This window comes from Cyanistes caeruleus, chromosome 1 (assembly GCF_971803275.1).
Source record: "Cyanistes caeruleus chromosome 1, bCyaCae1.hap1.1, whole genome shotgun sequence".
Classification (NCBI taxonomy): domain Eukaryota; kingdom Metazoa; phylum Chordata; class Aves; order Passeriformes; family Paridae; genus Cyanistes; species Cyanistes caeruleus.
The window spans coordinates 109,338,072-109,358,073 of NC_141701.1; the positions used below are offsets into that span (position 1 = coordinate 109,338,072).

General features: G+C 39.6%; 1 protein-coding gene across 8 annotated transcripts in view; it reads right to left on the bottom strand.

Moving 5' to 3' along the window:
- Positions 1-150: 150 nt before the first annotated feature.
- DNAJC13 (DnaJ heat shock protein family (Hsp40) member C13) overlaps positions 151-20,002 on the bottom strand; it is a 57,395-nt gene continuing 37,543 nt past the window's right edge. For 5 of the 8 annotated variants that reach the window (XM_023919333.2, XM_023919332.2, XM_086849273.1 and 2 more), the window contains 22 exons: positions 19,870-19,948; positions 19,123-19,258; positions 17,841-18,025; positions 16,328-16,402; positions 16,004-16,123; positions 14,591-14,770; positions 14,075-14,242; positions 13,343-13,456; positions 12,891-13,007; positions 12,195-12,372; positions 11,071-11,162; positions 10,608-10,707; positions 9,647-9,721; positions 9,372-9,484; positions 8,754-8,923; positions 8,348-8,390; positions 7,237-7,410; positions 6,127-6,306; positions 5,735-5,875; positions 5,159-5,302; positions 4,210-4,309; positions 151-994 (listed from right to left, as the gene is read on the bottom strand). In XM_023919333.2, the coding sequence (XP_023775101.1) occupies positions 897-994; positions 4,210-4,309; positions 5,159-5,302; positions 5,735-5,875; positions 6,127-6,306; positions 7,237-7,410; positions 8,348-8,390; positions 8,754-8,923; positions 9,372-9,484; positions 9,647-9,721; positions 10,608-10,707; positions 11,071-11,162; positions 12,195-12,372; positions 12,891-13,007; positions 13,343-13,456; positions 14,075-14,242; positions 14,591-14,770; positions 16,004-16,123; positions 16,328-16,402; positions 17,841-18,025; positions 19,123-19,258; positions 19,870-19,948 (2,782 nt within the window). In that variant the 3' untranslated portion in view covers positions 151-896. Of the gene's footprint in view, positions 995-2,403; positions 2,516-4,209; positions 4,310-5,158; positions 5,303-5,734; positions 5,876-6,126; positions 6,307-7,236; positions 7,411-8,347; positions 8,391-8,753; positions 8,924-9,371; positions 9,485-9,646; positions 9,722-10,607; positions 10,708-11,070; positions 11,163-12,194; positions 12,373-12,890; positions 13,008-13,342; positions 13,457-14,074; positions 14,243-14,590; positions 14,771-16,003; positions 16,124-16,327; positions 16,403-17,840; positions 18,026-19,122; positions 19,259-19,869; positions 19,949-20,002 lie in introns of all 8 variants that reach the window. The other 3 variants (XR_015275861.1, XR_002861150.2, XR_015275862.1) reach the window with 1 other exon arrangement.

Below are 20,002 nucleotides of genomic sequence, written 5' to 3' on the forward strand. Positions count from 1 at the left end.
CTACACGTGGTTCAGGAGTTCTGCTCTAGGCTGTCAAAACCTGCACAAAGTGTTTTCTCAACCAAGAACGCCCAGGATCATATTCAGCCACGTTCCAATTAGTTCCACCTAATTAGAACTTTCAAAGAACAGCTAGACAAGAACACCACCTTTATCTCATTAACAAGGCTCTTAATTCCCTTTATTTTAAAATTCTATGTACATATGAATGATCTGTATAATGTACACTCAATATAGAAAGTTTTTATATACTGGATAATGTATAGAACATTTCACAATTACACTAATTTCTTACATAACATGTCAACTTTTTAAGGTTTTTTTGCTGAAGCTTCGTCAATTTGGTCAAGCCAGTTATACATACAAATGTCTAATGCTGTTTGATCCAAGGAAGAAGATAATGTTAATGATTAAGGACATGAGTGAACTGGTGCAGGGACAAACCCTTTCAGGTCATGTTCAATGGGAGTGATCACATCAGACTGAGAAATGAAGGGATGCCCTTTTAGCGGGGTCGGTGAGGTCAAAGTTATTTTAGCCCAATTCCTCTAGACTGTAGCTCAACTCCAGTCATGCTAATTCATAAAATATAAAAACTAGGAAAGTTTGATTCACAGTCTTGTAAACAAATATAAAGGAACAAAATGTGCTTATGTACAACAAGAAAAAAATTCTTGTGTACCCATTTCAGCTGATCCACAGAGTGCTTTCTTGTGTTACAGTGTGGTAGTTAGAATCACTGACTTTTCTGAGAAAAAAAAAGTCATAGAAAAAAGGAATAACACTGTCATAAACACCTGGCAAGGCAGTAAGTTCACTTCAATGTATTGGAGGAAAGTGCTGTTCCTCGTCACTGGCCAGTCTGCCTTTGTCTCTTCCACAAGGATTTCCAGTCCTTAGCTGACATCTCCCACTTCGTTGTCTACCGGGGGTGGTACGTTGGGCATTACGGATGATGTCGTCCCTGCAGTGAGGTAACCAGCAACTCCAGGGCCTTTCAGGAGGAAAAAAAATACTGGTGATTAGTTTTCCTTCTATTTTATTCCCTCTGGTAACACTCATATGCATCATCTAAGTCAATCAGATACCTTACACAAGAATATTTAAGTTTTTCTTTAAATTCTTTAAAATCTAGGAACACTAGAAACTAAAGGCTTCTTAGTCTACCAAGTGGAATAGCTTGTGGGGGGCATTTTTCAGCTTTTTCATTTTTATTTTATTCTGATATGCCACATAAGTTAAAAAGAACCCCAACCACCTGCACTACCCATCTCACCATCCATCATGGAAGCAGCAGCAAAGCAGGGATGGCCTTCCTTTGCTAAAGAAAGGCCCTGCCATGAAATCAAAGTGAGTTCAGGCATATGTTCCACTACTGGGCTCCTTGTGTGTCTTTTCAGTGTTGTAAAGGTTTTTCCCAGCTGCATAGTTCCAGAAAGCACTGTGGGCTGCCCCATGAAGAAGCAGAACTGCCTAAAGTTTGTCTACCCAGCATTTTGTGCCTTCAGCTGAAATAAAGTGACAGCATTCTTAGGATACAAATTTCAAACTGGAGATGCGGGACTCACACCATTACTAAGTTTCCATGTTGATTACTATAGGGGCAATCAGTTTTGCACTGCAGGCAAAGCCCCTCTCCCTCAAAGCCTGGAATTAAAAATTTGGTCATATAGAAACTCTCAACACATGCAATAAAAGCTTAGGTTGCAGCATGAGGTGTTTTAACAGTAATTTTTATCATATTTGTGACTAGAAAACTGATCACTCACAACATGTTCCTGCACCAATAGAGCGACTGACTTGGGTCTTAGACCTCCAGCCTACAATGCCTATATTCAACATACTAAGTTCTGCTGGGTCCTGTACTCTTCCCCTTTAAGCTATCCTCACTGAGTTCTCCCTCAGTGGGAGGAATTTACTATTCCTTCCTGCCCCACCCTCCTTTCTCACACTTCAGCCCAGAGCCAGAACATCAGAGCATGGTTTGTCTCCCTGCAAACAGTCCCACACTGCTACAAGGCAGAGAGCAAAGCAAGCAATGCCTCTGGCAATAAAAAGCTCTCTGACTGCAGGAGGGAACCTCTCTTTGCCAGCCCATCAGTGAAACCTGCCAAGTGTCACACCCACAGTTACCCATCCTAGTGCAAAAATTCCCCATAGTTATCTTGTGCCTCAAGGTTTTCCATTATGGAGGATTCCTAACATAGTTGCAAAGTTGAATTCCTGTGTAGTACCAGCAAGTACCAGCCAGTGCAGTTGTCAGTGTAGTAATCCTGTGTGCTCGAGGAAGGCAAGTGTGTCGGTGTTGGGCAGTGTGGGACCACGCATTTGTACAGCTCTAGGACATGCATCTGTTATCGGAATGCAGCGAGCGCAGCGTGCGTTCTGCGAGGTGGTATCTACCTGCTTTAGAGAGCTACACAGAAGTTAGCAAGCTGCCTGACACAGCAGATCTAAAGCCCACTTCTCAGGTGAAGGGGACTGCTGCCAGTTAGAAGGGAAGGAGAAGAGACACCTGAGGGAAGAGAAATAAGCAAGGGAAGTTTCAAGGGAAGTGCAAATAGCAAAGCAATTTGAAGCAAGACATAAGGCAGAATACAAGGTAAGAGAGGTTAAAGATTGATTAAAGTTTGGTTTCCATCTACACTTTGCATTTGTACAGCACCTTCATTCTACATTAGCAAGCACTTAAACATTAGGCAATATAAAAGCAGCATGGGCCTTAAGGCAATTGGAAAACTGTATTGCCCCCAGTCTCAAAGCCTGACCACATCTGGTAGTCTCAGTTCTTGGCCAATAATCAGTCAGCATTTTCTTCCTATTACTAAATTTATAGTATTTATGAAATACCAAGAAAATTCAGTACAAACTGAATCAGTTCCAGTGTTCTTTGACTGGCATTAAACAGTACAAAACCAGAAAACTCCTGTTCAGAGCCAAAGCACAGACTCCTGTGTGAAAAAATGCATCAAGTGTTGCAACACCTACTCTCAAAATATAAGCAACTACTTCTAGAAGATGTAGTTCCTGACTTGAAAGGCTCTTGCTTCATTTTCTCAAAATACCTGCTAATATCTTGCAAGAAAAACTTTGGCCATTTGATTTACATGTCATTATTTCAGTTATGCTCAGAAGCTTTACCTATATTCCTATATTGGGTTAGATGAGAAAGTTCCATGTGGCACATGGCTGTGTCCACACTGGCTTGTCACAAAGGACTTTAAAACCTCACCTGTGAGGCAAAGCTTTTAAGACCAAGTGTTTGTTGAGGCTACTGAGGAGTCAGAAGTTTGCATCATGTCTTGCTTTAGACAGTTTGCTGCAGTGTCATTATTTGCTACATCTGAAAATATTTTATGTGATAGTGATGTTCTGGACTGTGATGTTCTGTGTCTGCCAAGTGCTGCTCAAGTGAAGGAAAAACAGGACTTGATTTGCAGTGACATAACTGATCTGGGAGTATGTCTGCACCATGCAAAGAAGTTCCCATCAATTGTTAACCTTAGCGTGCACACAGAGTTAAAATGCTCTTCCTCATCACCAGTGAGGCTGGTGTGCCTCTGGGGTGCCATTTCAATCTTGGTGGCACCAGCAGGGGACTCACCCAAGGTGTGCCACTGCTGCAGTGAAGTATATGCTGCAAGCTCCATGTACAGGCGTGAGGCCACCCTGGCAGGCCACTGATTCTGGCTGAACACAGCCTCAAACTCCAACCTATTAGCATTCCAACTCTTCCAACAGTACAACTACCTGTCTGACACTAAAGTTGTGTTAATTCACAAAGCAAACTAACACAGACAGTCTGAGTGATTCTGAAGGGATGTTTACACATCCCTTCAACTGTGGAAAAACTTGTGTTCTAGAACTGAAGTAGACTGATCCTGAGAAAGCATGGAAAGCTACTGTCATTCTTCAGTTTCAATTACATCTCTGCTTTATCACTGCAGAGTACTTGCAAGGCTTGCCAGTGTCCAGATTCTGTTGCTAAGCATGTACAGTAAAGACTGTGCAGAGAAATACCTTCTCAACCAGCAAGAAGATTACCTTTTAGCAAGTGTTCTAAAAACATACTGTATTTTTACAGCATTGAATGTTCAGACCACCTGATGGCACTAGATCCTGGGGATAAACAGTAACTCCAGAGTTCATTGTGACAACTAAGCAACAGTTCAGTACAATTTGGGATAAAAACAGGAAAGAGTTGCTAACCTGTGAGGTATCCTGATGTTTGTGTATCAGAAATGAACAAGTCGTGTTTCTGATCCTTGAAGGCACTCCACACAGAAGAACGGGACAGAATTTCATTTACCTACAGTATTTGAAGAGATAACACAGTGAGCAAGTGCCATTTGTTGCATTCTAGGCAAAAAATACCTCATTTTCTATTACCAAACCATTCGGAAGGGATTACACCAAAGAACATGGCAGTAGTTCAGGCTGTGATATGGAATTTGTGTGCACTTCCAAGGAGACTTGCTTTTCCATGTGAATTGTGCAGCTGAACACAATGCTCAAAAGAAGTTATTTAGTAGCTTGACTTTATCCTTTATTCCCCAGAAAAGTGACAAGGAAAAGCAACCCTAGAAGCAGCCCTTGCCAGTCACTGACAGCTGAGGGAGAAGAGGACTTTTCCTGTACTAGAGCAAGATAGGGACTACATGGTCTTTCTATAGGAAGAAAGACCTATTCCAAGTTTCCTCCCCTTGAGAAAGCTTTCAACAAAAGGGTAAGAGAAAGGCATTAAGAACTAGCACAGTTACTGGGACAAATTTACTTAGATATACACCCATGTTTACTTAGATATACTGCTGCAGTTATGTATTTATTCAAAAAACAGAGGAGAAATTTACATTTATAACACAAGTTCTGAAGAGTTGTCAGTTAAAGCTAACCAGCTCATAGAACATTTCTGCACTTAATATAATAACAAGAATAATAAAAATTGTCATTCTCATTAGTGCTCTTCACATGCATTGAGCCAATGACTTCTCCACAAGCAAGAAATTAAGAAATTCCAAGCCCTAATCATTTTGCAGTTGGCAGAATGTTAACATTTTAGGTAGAATGATGCACATGACAGCCAGAAGATTAAACAAGAGATGTTCAAAGTTAGACCTACCAAGTGTCAAACCCCAGATAAAGACTTGTGAGTACTCACCTGTTCCCCATACTGCAGGCTGCGAGACATGGATTTCAGAGTCTTAACAATCTGAGCTTTTGTTGCAGATGGGCTTTCAAGGTTCTCAAGACCAACCCCTTCAAGCAGCTTTAGAAGATAAGGGACCAAATCTGCTTTCAAAGCCTGCAAACATACCCAAATGAGTTGTCTTAACACAGACCAGGAAGTTCTACAGAGATCTTTTTTATACCACTACCATTAGTATGAAACAAAAGTGCCAACAACTATTACTACAAATGCCAAAGATGAGTCCATTTTTCCTGAGCTGTATGAATACAAACAAGAGAAAGCAAAGATACTGTCCAGCAATTCTGCTTTATCTAGGTGTAAACTCAGTTGCATTACATGTCACTGCACTCTCTCAGTAGACACACTACCCTGTGCATTAAGCTTCAATGCTCAGGTAACATCCTTGAACAGGTCTACATTTTAGATAAGAAACTTTTCCAACAATAAAAGCACATTAGTTAAGTGTCCAGGAGGCTTCCCAGGTGCCATTTAAGTTGAACAGTTTAAACATACCACATTTTTACAGTTTGAAAATGTACTACTTACTTGGGCTACTAAGTCAGTTTGTTCCTTCTGAAACATTCGATTCAGTGTTTCACAGGCTATCCCAACTACATCTGATCTCTTTTTCATTCCATTCATGAGAGGGCCAATGGTCTCCAGTGATGCCATCGCTCTAACACAAAGCTGTAGAGAGATAAAACATCCTGAGGACTTTATTTTATGCCAAGATTAATGGTCATTGCAGATATGGTCAGCCAACACCATAAATTTCTCATTGTTTAATCTAGCAATTCTCCATTAATTATCTATAGGTCACTGCTCACTTGCTACACAGTATTTATAGTTAGAATAAAGCCCTTTTAGGAACACTACTAAACAATACAAATAACTCCAGCTATGCTTTTCTCCCCACAAGGACTTGGATGACTCAGTACCTCATTGTCTGACAATATGTGCATGACACGAATGGCACTTTTAGGAATGGCATTGTTCTTGTGATTCATAGCCTGGATTATCTTGTGAAGATGACCAAGAGGAGGAACTTGATCAGCTAGCTGAGGCTGGGCACTGAACAGGCACACAGTTGCTGTTGTAATGGTTTCTAATGTTTCCCCCTGCAGAAAATTGAAAATCAACAGAAAGTGTTACTCAGTAAAGCCTTAAGTATCATCATAACAACAACATTTCTCACTTGCTTTGCGTTATAGATTTTTTCCCTAAAGCTTTTATATCACTTAGCTCTCAAACTGTTAAAACAACAAGTTAAGAATATGATTATCAGCTCCAATAGTGGCAAATATACACTAGTTGCACAAAGACAGATCACATGGGAATTCCTAAGCACTCTTTCCAGCATCTTGAGAATCCAGTATCTGGCTAAGTTGTTTGGTGGAAGACAACATGGATGTTCAGCTGAATTCCCAAAGTATTCTGCAGTCTGTGCAGAATCACTTGTCATGCCTTGTGTATTCTGCATGCCTCTACAAACTGCTATCACATCTTCATAAGACGCCTGTTTTATTCAACATGCTAGTTAGTTTCCATCCTGCAAGACTAACACAGAATCTGCCTGGACACTGTTTAAAAATTAATTTTCAAACTGTATCGCATTTGCTGTACTCATTACAGTAACTGCAGCCTACTGTAGGCCACATAATTTAGCATGAGTGGGAAGTTAGAGTTGCAGAAGGGAAACAGAAGTCTCAAGAGCAGAAGAATTTTAGGTGGTATAGAACAAGTACCATTTTTTTGGTTGGTCAGTCCTGGAATAATTAAAAGACACTTCACTTGTTAAGCCTCATCTCTAGCATAAAATAAGTCCCTAAGACTTAAGTGAATCTAATTCTATGGCTTCAGGGACTTTAAAACCTTGACTCATGTTCAAAAGTTGCCTAAACATATCAGCATGCTTTTACAGAGAGTCATAAAGCAGACAGAAAACACCATTTATAATGGGAAGAAAGTGTGAGAATCTAAATCAGACACTAAGAGACTTAAGAATGCTAAATAAATTCAAAGCACAGAACCAGAAAAAATCATCTTACATGGGGGTTATTTTTCTCCAGTAGTTCAGTAAACTTTTCCAACAGTGCAATGAGAAATTCTCTTGGTTTCCGTAAAACCCAGGCCGGCTGGGCAATAAAAATCCTGAGGAAGACTCCCCCCACTGAAAGTTCACCTTCTGCCTCACCATACACCACAGCAAAGTCTTCAGGCAGCTGTTGAATTGTAAAGTGGAAGTTATTGACAAGGATATTAGAGAGATCTAAAACTGTTAGAGTCTCTAAGTGGTTAGGGTCACTAACTGTATTCTCCAAAACAGCTGTGCAAGACAATAAACCCTTCATCTTGAAAGAACATGAGGTAAGAAATGACAGTAGAAAGAACAGTGAAGTGCAGGCAGTACCGCTATAGTGAACTTTTCTTTCAAAGAACACAAGGAACTGAACCTACCAACAGTGACAAACCCTAGTTCAAGAGAAGCACTAGCAACAAGGCTGATTATACAACAGCCCTTTCCTTCCTTGCACACTTCAGGGAAAGGTTCTCACCATCAGTCTAGGGAAGTTTCCAGTATTCATCTGGATCAAAACAGACATCATGATGCGTTGAGAAACTGGTTTAATGTTGAACTAAAGGACTGTTGGGAGGAAGTCATGTCTAGCTTTTTTAAGGTACTGGGAATCACTACATACTGAAACACCTCATTGATGTGCCTGATGTGAGGGAATAATGGCTAAGGACTCTTAATTATTTTTTGAGACCCAGTGACTTATGAAAGTTACTTCACATTTACCAAGAGCAAGTTTACAATGGCTAGAGTAGTGACAGGACTTCTTCCAGCAAACCAGTATTCGCCTTTGTTGCAGACTTTTGATGAGTTTTAGAGTAACCTGAACTATCAGAACATTCAGAGTATACTGACAGTGGTTTTACCAGTAAGTGTCTAATTTCTAGGTGCAAGTAATAACAAAAGCATAAATTCAACATTAAACCAGTTATGTTTTCAGTAATCAAGTTACATTTTACAGCACAGCAGCGAATCCCTGTTAGTACTTTAAGAGAAAAGCCTCTTAGAGTCCAATACATGCACCTATTATGGTGTTGCCTACAGCCTCCCTGGACACACTCAAAGCAGAAACAGTATAGTTTTACCTTCCAGTTAGTGTCAGGGTTGTCCCTCTGAAGTTTAAAGTGCCTTTAAAAAGAAAGCAAGTTTTAATGAGCAGTAAATGAAGGAGTTGTCTTCTCTACTTGACACTTCAGTCTCCCTCCATCATTGTGAAGCACTGTTTCTAAGCCCCATTCTACCCCCACTGTAACCCTCCAAATCCTACAGCAGTGAGCAAATACCTGGGACTGTGCACAAACTACACCTGCATCATTAACTTACAGGTGCAGTACACAGTGAACAAGTTTCTTTCACTGAAGTCTGGCTTACAAGAGTTCTGCTTTTTACAGGAGGAGCTCTGTCTCACAGTTCTTCTACAGCAACTCCAGTTTACTGCCACTAAGAGAGTTTTTCAGTTAAACATAACTGAATCAGAAGGTTTCCACATACTCAAGCATCATTTCTCGAACTGTTGTTGATACTCTCTCCCTGGAGCTGTCATTCCAAATTAATTCTGGATTTTCATGGGTTCCCTCAAAGATATGAACAGCAGCTTCAGGGTTGTCTCTCATGGCATCCATGAAGACTCCAGGTAAAAATTTCATTAGTGTGATTCTAACCTAGAAGGCATGAACATAAATGACATTTAGTATATCGTATGACAAACTAACTGACAGGACAAACTGACAAAAATAGAAAACTCCACAATGTCCAACTATCTTTAATGCTAGAATTGTCAAGTGCTAGACCACAACACCACAAAATAAAACAGTGCCACCATTTCAAATAGTAATAGCCAATGACACTGAAATCTAGGTCTCTACTGTTAATACTGTTAAAGTCACAATGAATGGAAACCAAACTGCTTATACCAGTTACATACTGCTTATATAGTTACATGCAATAGTTGTGAAGTTGCTCACAGATTAAAAGTTAAATTATTTTGAAAAAGCCTGACTGATCCTTACATGAGTATTTTAGATACAGAAAATGATTTTTTTGCTCATCTTTAGAGAGATACAGGTAATATCAAGAAAGAGTTCCAACATGAGCTGTTAAGATTCTTACCTTTGGTCCCACCAGCTTATCTGCAGTCATTTTGGCAAAAAGCTCCGCCGTTTGGGCTCGGACCTGTGGATGAGTTGAGTTGCAAAACATATCTAGTAAGTAGATTAAAGCACCTGTAACAAAGAGATAGGGAACATTGAAATTTTTTTTCTTTCTGGTCACAAGTTGTAGAAATTCTCCAATTCAACACAGATTATTTGAAATGGGCGAGTGGCCACTCTATTCACTTTAAGTCCATTGCTGCAGAAACATTTGCTTTCAGTGTAGTACTGTACCTTTTGCCATGGCCTCTTTAATTATTTTTGTGCTAGATGTCAAAGCATACAAAGTTTCAAGGACAAGCTGCCGACCTGTCAAAATAAAGAGCATTAAGAACTTTGTGTCACACAGAATGAAAAAGCCAAGATAAATGTAACTGTTCTTAACAGAAACCTGTATCAAAAGTGCAATAAAGCTTCCAACAATTACAAGCTTAGGGATTTCTGGCTACAGTACATTAGTTAAAGAATGTCAAATCAATCACACATTCTAATACAGAATAACTTCTTAGATGCTAATTAGCTAAATTCTCAGAAATAATTAGGCAATGGAACACTACACAATTCAGAAGTAATCAGAGTACCTGCCATTCATATGCTTCAGGTCACACATTTAAGACCAAAAACTGGTCACACACAACAGTTTTGTAAGCCATCCTTGTTAGCTTTGGATATGATAGTCATCTAATGTTAAAATCATCAGACAGAAGTGACTTACTAGCACATCATAGGGCCTATGTGATGACAGAGATTGTCTAAAATTTGCATTTGTTTAAAAAACTATTTCTAATCCTGCTTCTTGTCACCTTTAAAAAAAAAAAAAGGTGATATCTGTTTGGTCGCTTTGCTTTTCTTACCTAGCTATCAACTGATAGCTGAAGATATTGTTATTAGGACTGGGCATAGAAACACAGTATTTCACTGAGGATGTATTGCAGTACTGTCTTTACTGCTCTCATTAATAGCTGTGCAACTGGAATAGAGCACAGCAACAGCTGAGAAGTCTGAGGAAAGCTTTGTTCCAATGTATATGTGTTCTTACTGTAGTTTCTCTTCATAACCCAGCTCTCTATCCTATAAAGCTAACAAGACCATTTTAACCTAAAACTCAGTGCTAATTTCAGCCAGCTGCATTCTTATAAATTTCTGACTTAGAAACCCTTTGCCTTTGCAAGATAGAGAATCTTACAATACCTACTTGAAGGTAAGGAATGCAGGAGTGCCAATAAGTTAGCAAGAACCATTGCCTCAGCAATGTTGTTAACACATTCTTGATTACTTGTTACTATGTTCACTACCTGCAAAAGAACAGAAACAGTACTTGATTATATTTCAGCTATTCAGACACTTTTCAGAAAAAACCCCAGTGGATGAAGTCAGCCAACTCACGGGCCAATAGACCTGATATTTAGAACAGTTATTCCTGCCACCAAATTGTTTTGTCTCTTCAGGCAAGAAGGATGCAAAGACACAGGCACAAAGTATCACATGCTCCTCCAAGGAGGAGCTGACACCTTAGAACCGCACTCTTAGTATTTTTCAGATGCTACTCTAACAGCTACACAGTCAGGTTTGCTTATGGCGATTATGTAAAGCATCCAGACAGGGAGGTTGAGAGTCTGTGGGGATTGGTTTGTTTTTTGGTTGGTTGGGCTTTTTACCTCCAGAGCCAACTGCTGCACCAGGCCAGCTCCATGAACACGCAGAAGGGAGAATATCAACTTGAAGTGCCCTATGCATTCACACTCAGAACCTGCAAGAGACCAAGTAAGTTACTCTCCATGTTAGCCAAAGCAGTCACTGAAGGGCCATTCCCATATTTCACTATACAGAGAGGTGCTAAAGACTACACAGCTATATGTAGTTGTAACAGTTCATAAAGGACAGCAGCTGCTACAGAGTTAGAAAATTATCAACTCCTCTCTGTTAATCTACCTTCCACAGAATTTCAGGTCAACAACATTTCAAAAACAGAAGGTAACTCCCCTCTCTAAGGAAAGTAACTGATGCAGTTCTTGGACTACACTTAGTTACTTGCATTCTTAGAAAACAACTGTTCCTTAATTTTAAAACAAATTCCTTAATTTTATTTATCATTAACCATCAAAACCTATTGTCTTCAAATACACTTGCCCTTTCAGAATGTCCCAGCTCAGAGCAGGATTACTATCTCCAGCAGAAACAGTTGGCCTTCAGGTTTATAACACACTGAGAACATCCTAACCGGCTATTATTAGATGCCACAATAGTAACATGGTTTGCTTCTAGAAGTAGCATAACATCATAATCATTTGTCTCAGGCTTTTCCAGTCTGTACATTGATGTCTGCTCATTAAACTTTGAAGAGCACCTTCTCCTCTTGCTTTACTATGGCCCTAACATGGGTGCCACTTAGATGTTTACTAGCACACAGTATGCAGTTCAAGGAGGATTTTTTGACACAAGGAAACTTAAAAATCAGTTGAAGATTCTTTGAAGGATTACAGAAAGTTTTTTTTAAAGAGGTTTAAGTCTTCCTAGCAACAGCAGGATCAAATTACAATTAAAACCTAATGATTCAGAAATGAAAACAGATAAAGCTTGAACTTAACTCAAAATTTTGCTACATCTACTGACAGTGCTCTCCTGGTAAGGAAAAAACCGGCAAGCTCATATGGCTTACCGACAACGTTAAGCAAAGCAAAAAAAAGCTTCCTTCTCACTGAAAGATAAAGACTACAGAGGTTCTGAGTTTTTAAGGCTGTCCACAGAAAAGTATACTGGGGAAGTTCAATTTTAAGCCTACCTGGGTTGTGTTTTATGACATTTCTCAGAGCCTCCAAGGCCATTTCAACTCTCCGTAAGCGATCTCCGTGTTGATTGGACTCCACTTTCCCAGTCTGAGTTATTGCCATGAGCGTATGAAGGTACTGCGCTTGTGAGCCTACATAATCCAAGAGGCTTGCAGCAAATGCTTTAGGAAGCTTTGAAGTAGAGATGACAGCATTTTTAACTGTGTAATGCAACAGTACATAGTAGAAAATGTATCCAACTTCTACATTTCACATATTCCTTTCTTCCAGATAGGCAACAATTCTCTATGATCACTGTAACACCTGGATCATATTAAACCCTATTCCTATCTAAACATACATTTAAAAAGCTGCCACTACTCCAACAGGCATGTGTTTGCCCATATATACTGATTATAAAGCCAATAGGCAGAATCACCACTTCCTGGATATACTGAATCAGCCCAAGTGTCTGCATCACAAGCTTGTAGAGAGAAGTCACTAAGATATTTGAAGACCACACCTTATGACAGATTTGTTATTTTAATTTATTCTGCTCCAGTGAAGTTTTTTCTCATGTTGATCTTGAAGTAAATTTCCATAACATTTTTTTATTTTCTCCATTCTGTTTGTACTGACAGATAGATAAACAGGAAGAAGTAGCATTCCAAACACTAGTTTTAACGGGAAGATTTTTAGCTACATCTCACCTCTAGTTGGAAGGTAGGGACCTCATTGTAGACTCTAACAAAAATCTCTCCCACAATAAGTTCCTTTGCATGGTCACTGAAGACAAAGTCAGATCCATAGCTCTTGTCACAATCACCCTTTAAGCAGAGATAAGCAGCACAAGCTCAGACAGAAAATAATCTTATAGAAAGTGTAAAGCTATAATCCGATAATGAAATAAGCAATACTTGAACAGAAAACTTAATTCTTCAGCAAGTCAGAAGCTCAGACTGAAACATTACATGAAGTGAACAAGCAAAATCATAGGGTTTTTGTTTTCTTTTAAAAACTGTGGAATGAAGAAAGTGACTTTGGGGTAGACAACAATGGATACTTGTATTAATCATACAATTTCATCCCAAGAGGATATAGGAAAACACGGAACAGTTTTTTAAAAAAATAGTACTGGGATTTAAAGTAAAGAGTATCTTACTCTCTTAATCATGCTTTCTTGCTGCGATTCCAAAAACTCCAGTAATTCAGCTCGTGTCCCATTGTTCCAGATCAAGTAGGGGTTCTCTGTGTTACTGTTAAGCATCTTCAGAGTCTAAGAAAAGGAATTTACATGATGCTGCAATTTACATTTGCAACATTTTTGGATCATTATGCACATTAATCAGCATGTTTCATGGTATCAGTCAATCCAATCTCATTAACAGCTAGACTAATTACAGAAGCAAGTTTAAAGTGTAAAATTTACCATATTGGAAAAACATACCAGAAAAACAGTATGTGCAAGTTATGAGGTAAAGTACAACCTACATTTTAGTTTTCTCTTTATTCTGCTCTGAGACACACTTCAGATTCTCCATCCACTTTTGACAGTGAGCAGCAACTACCTGCACTATCTGTTTACAGACGGCTTTCTTGGCACCACTTTTAAAGAGTTAAGTTAAAACTTTGCTCCCCATCATCATTATATCCTAAAGCCTTGAACAATTAACTCCACTTTTTTGTTCTTGTATTTGTTTTGCAAATATTATTCTAGGAAGCACTGTTCCTGTCCATAGTGTCTGAGGCTGAACCAGTTTTCCCCTGCAGTTACCTCAGCTGCAAATAAAAATCATATTGCTGTTAATTGGTCTAAGAAAGTTGAATGTTTTAGAAGTGACCAGCTATTCCTTTCATAAATCACTAGAGAAAGTTTTGGCCAGCAGATGCTTACCTCGGTAGGACTGACCACAGCAAGTTTTCTTGCAATGTAGGGTGTCAACATTCCAGCCAAGCTTTTCCTGATTGTTGGGTTTTCAGGAGTAGCTTGTTCATCAGAAAGATATCCTCCAAGGCGACTCAGGGCCAGGAGACTGAGTTTAGCAAGGCAATTTGCTACCTCCTGAAAAATACAGAGGCCATTTGAGAAAACCTAGAGCCTTCTTCTCGTCTCAAAAACTTACTTTTATACTGCTTGCTATAGATTAAAAGTGTCTTGCATGAAGTCCATTAGAAACTATGGGTTTTGGCAGCTTTAACAGTTGAACACTTTAAAAAACCAAAAAAACCTCAGAGTATTCATCACTATACAAAAATTCCCTACCAAAACTCTCTGTTAATGTTACTCTTCATGCAATTCAATGATTTTAACAAACACTTGAATACACTTATTCTTGGTAAGTAAATTAACTCCTAGTAAGAGATGGAAAACAACAGCCACTGGTTGCTGAAAGCACCTTGGCAAAATTACCTGGTGGTTTGAATCTTCACTTTTCTGAATCCCGCTCTCCTCCAGCGTATAGTCATAATTGAAGAGGTAACCCAGTAAGTACCACAGAACTCCAGCTTGGAACAAATGTGTTTGTAGCCAGTAATCTAAGGCAAAGGAGCTGACACATTCTACTCCTAAAGCAGCTACTCGTGGTATGGTCTGAGGGGAGAAAAAAGAAGTCTGCCTTAATACCTGTAACCAAAGAATGCCAACTGGTTTCTGTACCAAAGATTTAAAAGCCAAAACTTGCTAATTCTGCAGTACTATCTCAGCAGGCCAGAGATGAAAACTGAAGTAGACATAATTTCTGCAGCTGAAGTATTTGGTAATGAACAACATGGCTAATTAGCCAGCACCTTTCAAGGGGAAGAGTACTTGAATAGTTATTTCGTATGATTAGAAAGAAGCATTGGTGAACTGTGGCAGAGATTCCCAGGTGAGTTTTTTACAGCAATACATGTGTCCTGCAGGGTCTAAAGAACACACAGGCATATACAATCAATTACTAGAATCCGGTTTTAGTCTCCTGTTTCCCCACAACCCACATGAAAAGTTGAAGACAAGCTTTCTTTTCTTAATTCAGACAAAATTCAGCATTTTTATAACAGGGGGCAAGTTCAAAAGAGGTAAATGGCAAGAAAGACTACAGTCAGCATAAACTCTGGGAACAGTATTCAAGAAGTTATCTGCTTATGCAGGGTCCAGTTGTAGCAATTTTATCTGCTGATTTAGTACAGTAAGCCAAGCTGCCTGATGTGTCAGTTAAAAGGCAAAAGTAGCTGAATGTTTAGAGTGGTTGCAGTTTAAATCTACAGTTTCAATGGATTCAAACAAGTGTTGAAACCAGGCAGTTGAGCTCTGTACCTCATGATTTGCTGGGATCTTACAGAAGGGTTTAACTAGTCAATTAGAACTATGAGGAAAGACCAAAAGAATTTGGTTTGTTCAGCCTGGAGAAGAGAAGGCTCTAAGGTGACCTAACTGTGGCCCTCAAGTACCTGAAGGGAGCCTGCACAAAAGGGGAGTGACTATTTACAACAATTTGGAGTGACAGGACAAGGGGAAAAAGCTTCAAACAGAGAGTGTAGGTTTAAATCAGATACTAGGAAGTATTCTTTACTGTGAGAGTGGTGAGGCACTGAAACAGGCTGCCCAGAGAAACTGTGGATGCTTCATCACTGTAAGTCTTGAAGGTCAGGTTGGATGCAGGTCTAGGCAACCTGGTCTAGTGAAATGTGTCCCTGCCCATGGCAGGGGATTTGGAATTAGATGAACTTAAGGTCTCTTCCAACACAAACCATTCTGTGATTCTATGACTCTTATCTACCCTATAAGCAGAATATTCCCCATAATATTTAAACACCCATTTGGACAAAGAAAAGGAGCACTCACCTTGCCATAATACAGTAGTCTACAGAGGTCCTTAATTATGTTAGGCATTTCTGTAATCTTTTCTCTGCATTCCTCAAACTGAGCTGCTACACTGTAACACTTACTAATGTATCCACATACCTACAAAACACAATATTTTATTGGTTCCAAGTGGAGGAAAAATGCATGTTTACAATTGTATTTTTAATATATACAATACTAGATAAATGTTTTTATTATATATACACACACATTTGTGTTTATTATCATATTGTACATATCCATACACCATGTAGTCTTCTGAGAAGACAATACACTCAGTTAAAGCAGCTGCTTTAAACTCACCTGTACAGACATATCATCTGGCTTGCTAGAACGAGTCAAGACTGCCACACAACGATTAAATGCCTCTTGCAATACCTGTGAGGATTGGATGATGCACAAGTTCAGTCACAACAGAAAGGGGTAAAAGCCAGCAAAACCAAACCGTTAGCTGGTAAAGTAATTTTTAATGTCGGAAGGTAAACATCTGACAGAAGTCTGCTGCTAGCATAAATGGTTTGTAGTGCAAAATTCCTTGCAAGCGCTAGTAACACCCTTTGATGCTTTAAGAGCTGACAATCTTCTCACATGTGAGCTAATACCTCAGCCAGTGTGCAGATGACACTAAGTTGTGTGGGAGTGTGGATCTCCTGGAGGGCAGGAAGGCTCTACAGAGGGATCTGGACAGGCTGGACCAATGGGCCAAGGCCAACTGTATGAGTTTCAACAAGGTGAAGTGCCAGATTCTGCACTTGGGTCACAACAACCCCATGCAGTACTACAGGCTGGGGGCAGAGTGGCTGGGAAGCTGCCTGGCAGAAAAGGACCTGGGGGTGCTGCTCAACGGCCACTGAACGTGAGCCAGGGTGTGCCCAGGAGGCCAAGAAGGACAATGGCATCCTAGGCTCAGCAACAGCGTGGCCAGCAGGACCAGGGCAGTGACTGTCCCACTGTACTCAGCACTGGTGAGGCTGCACCTTGAATGCTGTGTTCCTTTTTGGGCCTCTCTCTGCAAGGAAGACATTGAGCTGGAGCATCTCCAGAGAAGGGCAACAGAGCTGGGGAAGATTCTGGAGTACAGATCTGACAAGAAGCAGCTGCTGAGACAGTAGGAATTGTTTAGTCTTGAGAAAAGAAAGCTATGGAGAGAGCTTATTACTCTCTACAAGCACCTGAAAGGAGGGTGTACCTAGGTGGGGATCGGTCTCTTCTCCCAAGTAACAAGAGACAGGACAAGAGGAAGTGGCCTCATGTTATGCCAGGAAAGACTTAGATTGGATATTAGGAGAAATTTCTTCACTGAAAGGGTGGTCAAGCACTGGAACAGGCTGCCAAGGCAAGTGGCTGAGTTGCCAGCCCTGAAGGTATTTAAAAAGGCATGGAGACATGATTTAGTGGGACTTGTCAGTGTTGGGATCAGTGACTGGACTCAGTGATCTACAACATCTTTTCCAACCTAGATGGCTCTAATATGGCAATATGTACAATGAAAAGGCTTTCTGCTCAAGACTTGTTCACATTTATCTATTCTTTCACATAAAAAATGCAGCAGTTCTGTAAAGGAGTAGAGAAACTTCGTATGTACCTTGCTTATCCACAGTTCACTAGACAAGCCCAGGTCGAGAAAAGAGTATACTGTGCAAGATGTTTCTCCTACTGTATCAAGAACATCTGAGATGTTTAGATTAACAGGTGTCTCAAAACCAAAAGTGATTCACAATTACATCTGATTTCCCAGGCATTGAGGATCTAAGCTTTCTAGCTACAGAAAAGTTACACTAAAAGCATGCACTTCAACACATTTCTTTAGATTTACCTCAATTCCACTTTCTCTCCTCAGTTCTTCTGCATTTAATGCTGAACAACTGACAGTATGAAAAGCAAGTTCTGTAGCAGCAGGCAACAGTGGAGATTCTTTGGAAAACAAAAGGTCATCTGATGTTTCAATGGTAATGGTCTTTATCAGCATAGGATAGCCCGCATACTTGTAAGGTTTCAAATCTGAAAGAGGAAAAAAAGTCCAAGTTTATGTATATGCAGAGTCTAAATAATTTAAGCCATCACAAAATTACTGGTGGAAGATATATCAGATATATAAGGATTAGGAAAGGAAGCCAACACCTGGGGAATCCAGAACAAGATGGAACAGTCCACAAAATCTATCACATAGAACTGTTCATGCTTAAAGCCAACAGAGCTTCACAGGAAGAACTCATTTAAGATCAAAAAGGCTTATCTCCAATTCAGTACACCCCCTAGCTCAGAGACTTGCCAGTGATGATTGTCTCTCTCCAGAGAAACACAAGTATAGCTTGGTCTGTGTGTCTTAGGCCAGGATTGACTAACAAGCCTATAAGGACCTTGTCCAGTTTGACACAACAATTTTAAGTTTTAAATTGCATTTTTTATTCCTGTAGAGTTCAGCAGTGCTAAAGAATAATTTCATTTTTCATATGGAGCCAACATGTTTAAATCTATACCAATACTGTCCCTAGCTCCACATAACTGACAGGACTATGACTGCACATGAGATTCTTGGTTTACCATTATAATGTAACACACAGCAGAACACTGCTGGCTCTGCAAGACTTGGACATGGTGGAAGCCTGAGACTGTAGCTGGAGCCAAGGGTTAGGGTGCTCCAGCTATCCCTCTTTCCCAGCTGAGCAGTGAGAGAGGTTGTGTTGCAGCACACTCACCTGAGGACTCTTAACACTGGTCAGAATTTATGCAAGAATGGCTCACTGTTAATAGGCAAGTGAGTGTAATCCCATGTATAATCAGCATCTGGGTGACTGAGTACTAGCGGATTTTTCTGCATAGATGGAATTCCATATGGAGGAAGATTCAAACTGATTAGTGCTGGAGCAGAGCACTTCAAAGAGATATTCATGCTGTTTTGAATTAAGTCTTACTGCAGATTAATTTATTTCATGGAAGAAAAAGTCCTATTTTGAAGCCCTATACCATAGCTACACAATGCTGCGACAAGTCAGAAACCAGATCAACAGAGCAGAGACTCAAGAAGAGAGGAGATTAAAGCTGACCAAAATGAACACTAAAGAAATTAACATAAAACACTGAGACAGCATGCTTACCTTCCTTATGCCTGTTGAAGAGGATGCTTTGAGTTTTCAAGATCAAAATTATGTTTTCTGGATCTGGCCCATCTATCACCTTGGCAGACTTTGTGCATAGAAACTCGTATGCTTTATTAACTTTTTCAAACATGTCCTGCAAATAAGGATAAACAGCCTGTAAGTGTTGTTAAGAATCCTCTAGAACCCTCTAAATTACTGGAGCATCAGTTTAAGTAGATAAATAAATAGAGCATTTAAATAAATTTAAATAGAGCATTTCAGGTTATTAGTGACAGCACTAGCTTTGGTGCCTCACTGCACTTCAGGAAACACTGCAAACAACACTGGTTCATAGATCAGTTTTCTTTTGTCTCCTGAACCCTGCCCTAGGCAAAAGACTTCAAGTAAATCATACTATGACAAAAGCAGTAAGTATAGCTGGATTGTGAGAATGGGCAGAGGATGCAGTTAGTCTCTGAAAAGGAACAAATAGCTTACTTAGGTCCTTGTAACTCTCTAAACAAGACAACTTCTGAGATGTGAGTCTGATCTGACTATAACAGTTTACTGTAGAAATTCTAAAACCTTGAATGAGATTATTTCAGTTATTCATCTGTAGCATTAATCTGTATTTTAGCATTTACCTAGGGCATAGCTTTTAAAAGGAAAAAAGACAATTTAAGTGTGCATTTCAAAATTCTTAATATACATAATAGCTGAGTATGTCCCCATTTTGTTAACACCATAAATTTGTGCTGTACATACCCTGCCTTCTGGATTCTTGTCTGGGTGATATTTTTGAGCCAGCCTGAAATAAGCTTTCCTGATCTTGCTTTCATCATTTCTACAATAAAACAAGTTCCATCAATTACATTTAATAACAAAAAACAACAACAAA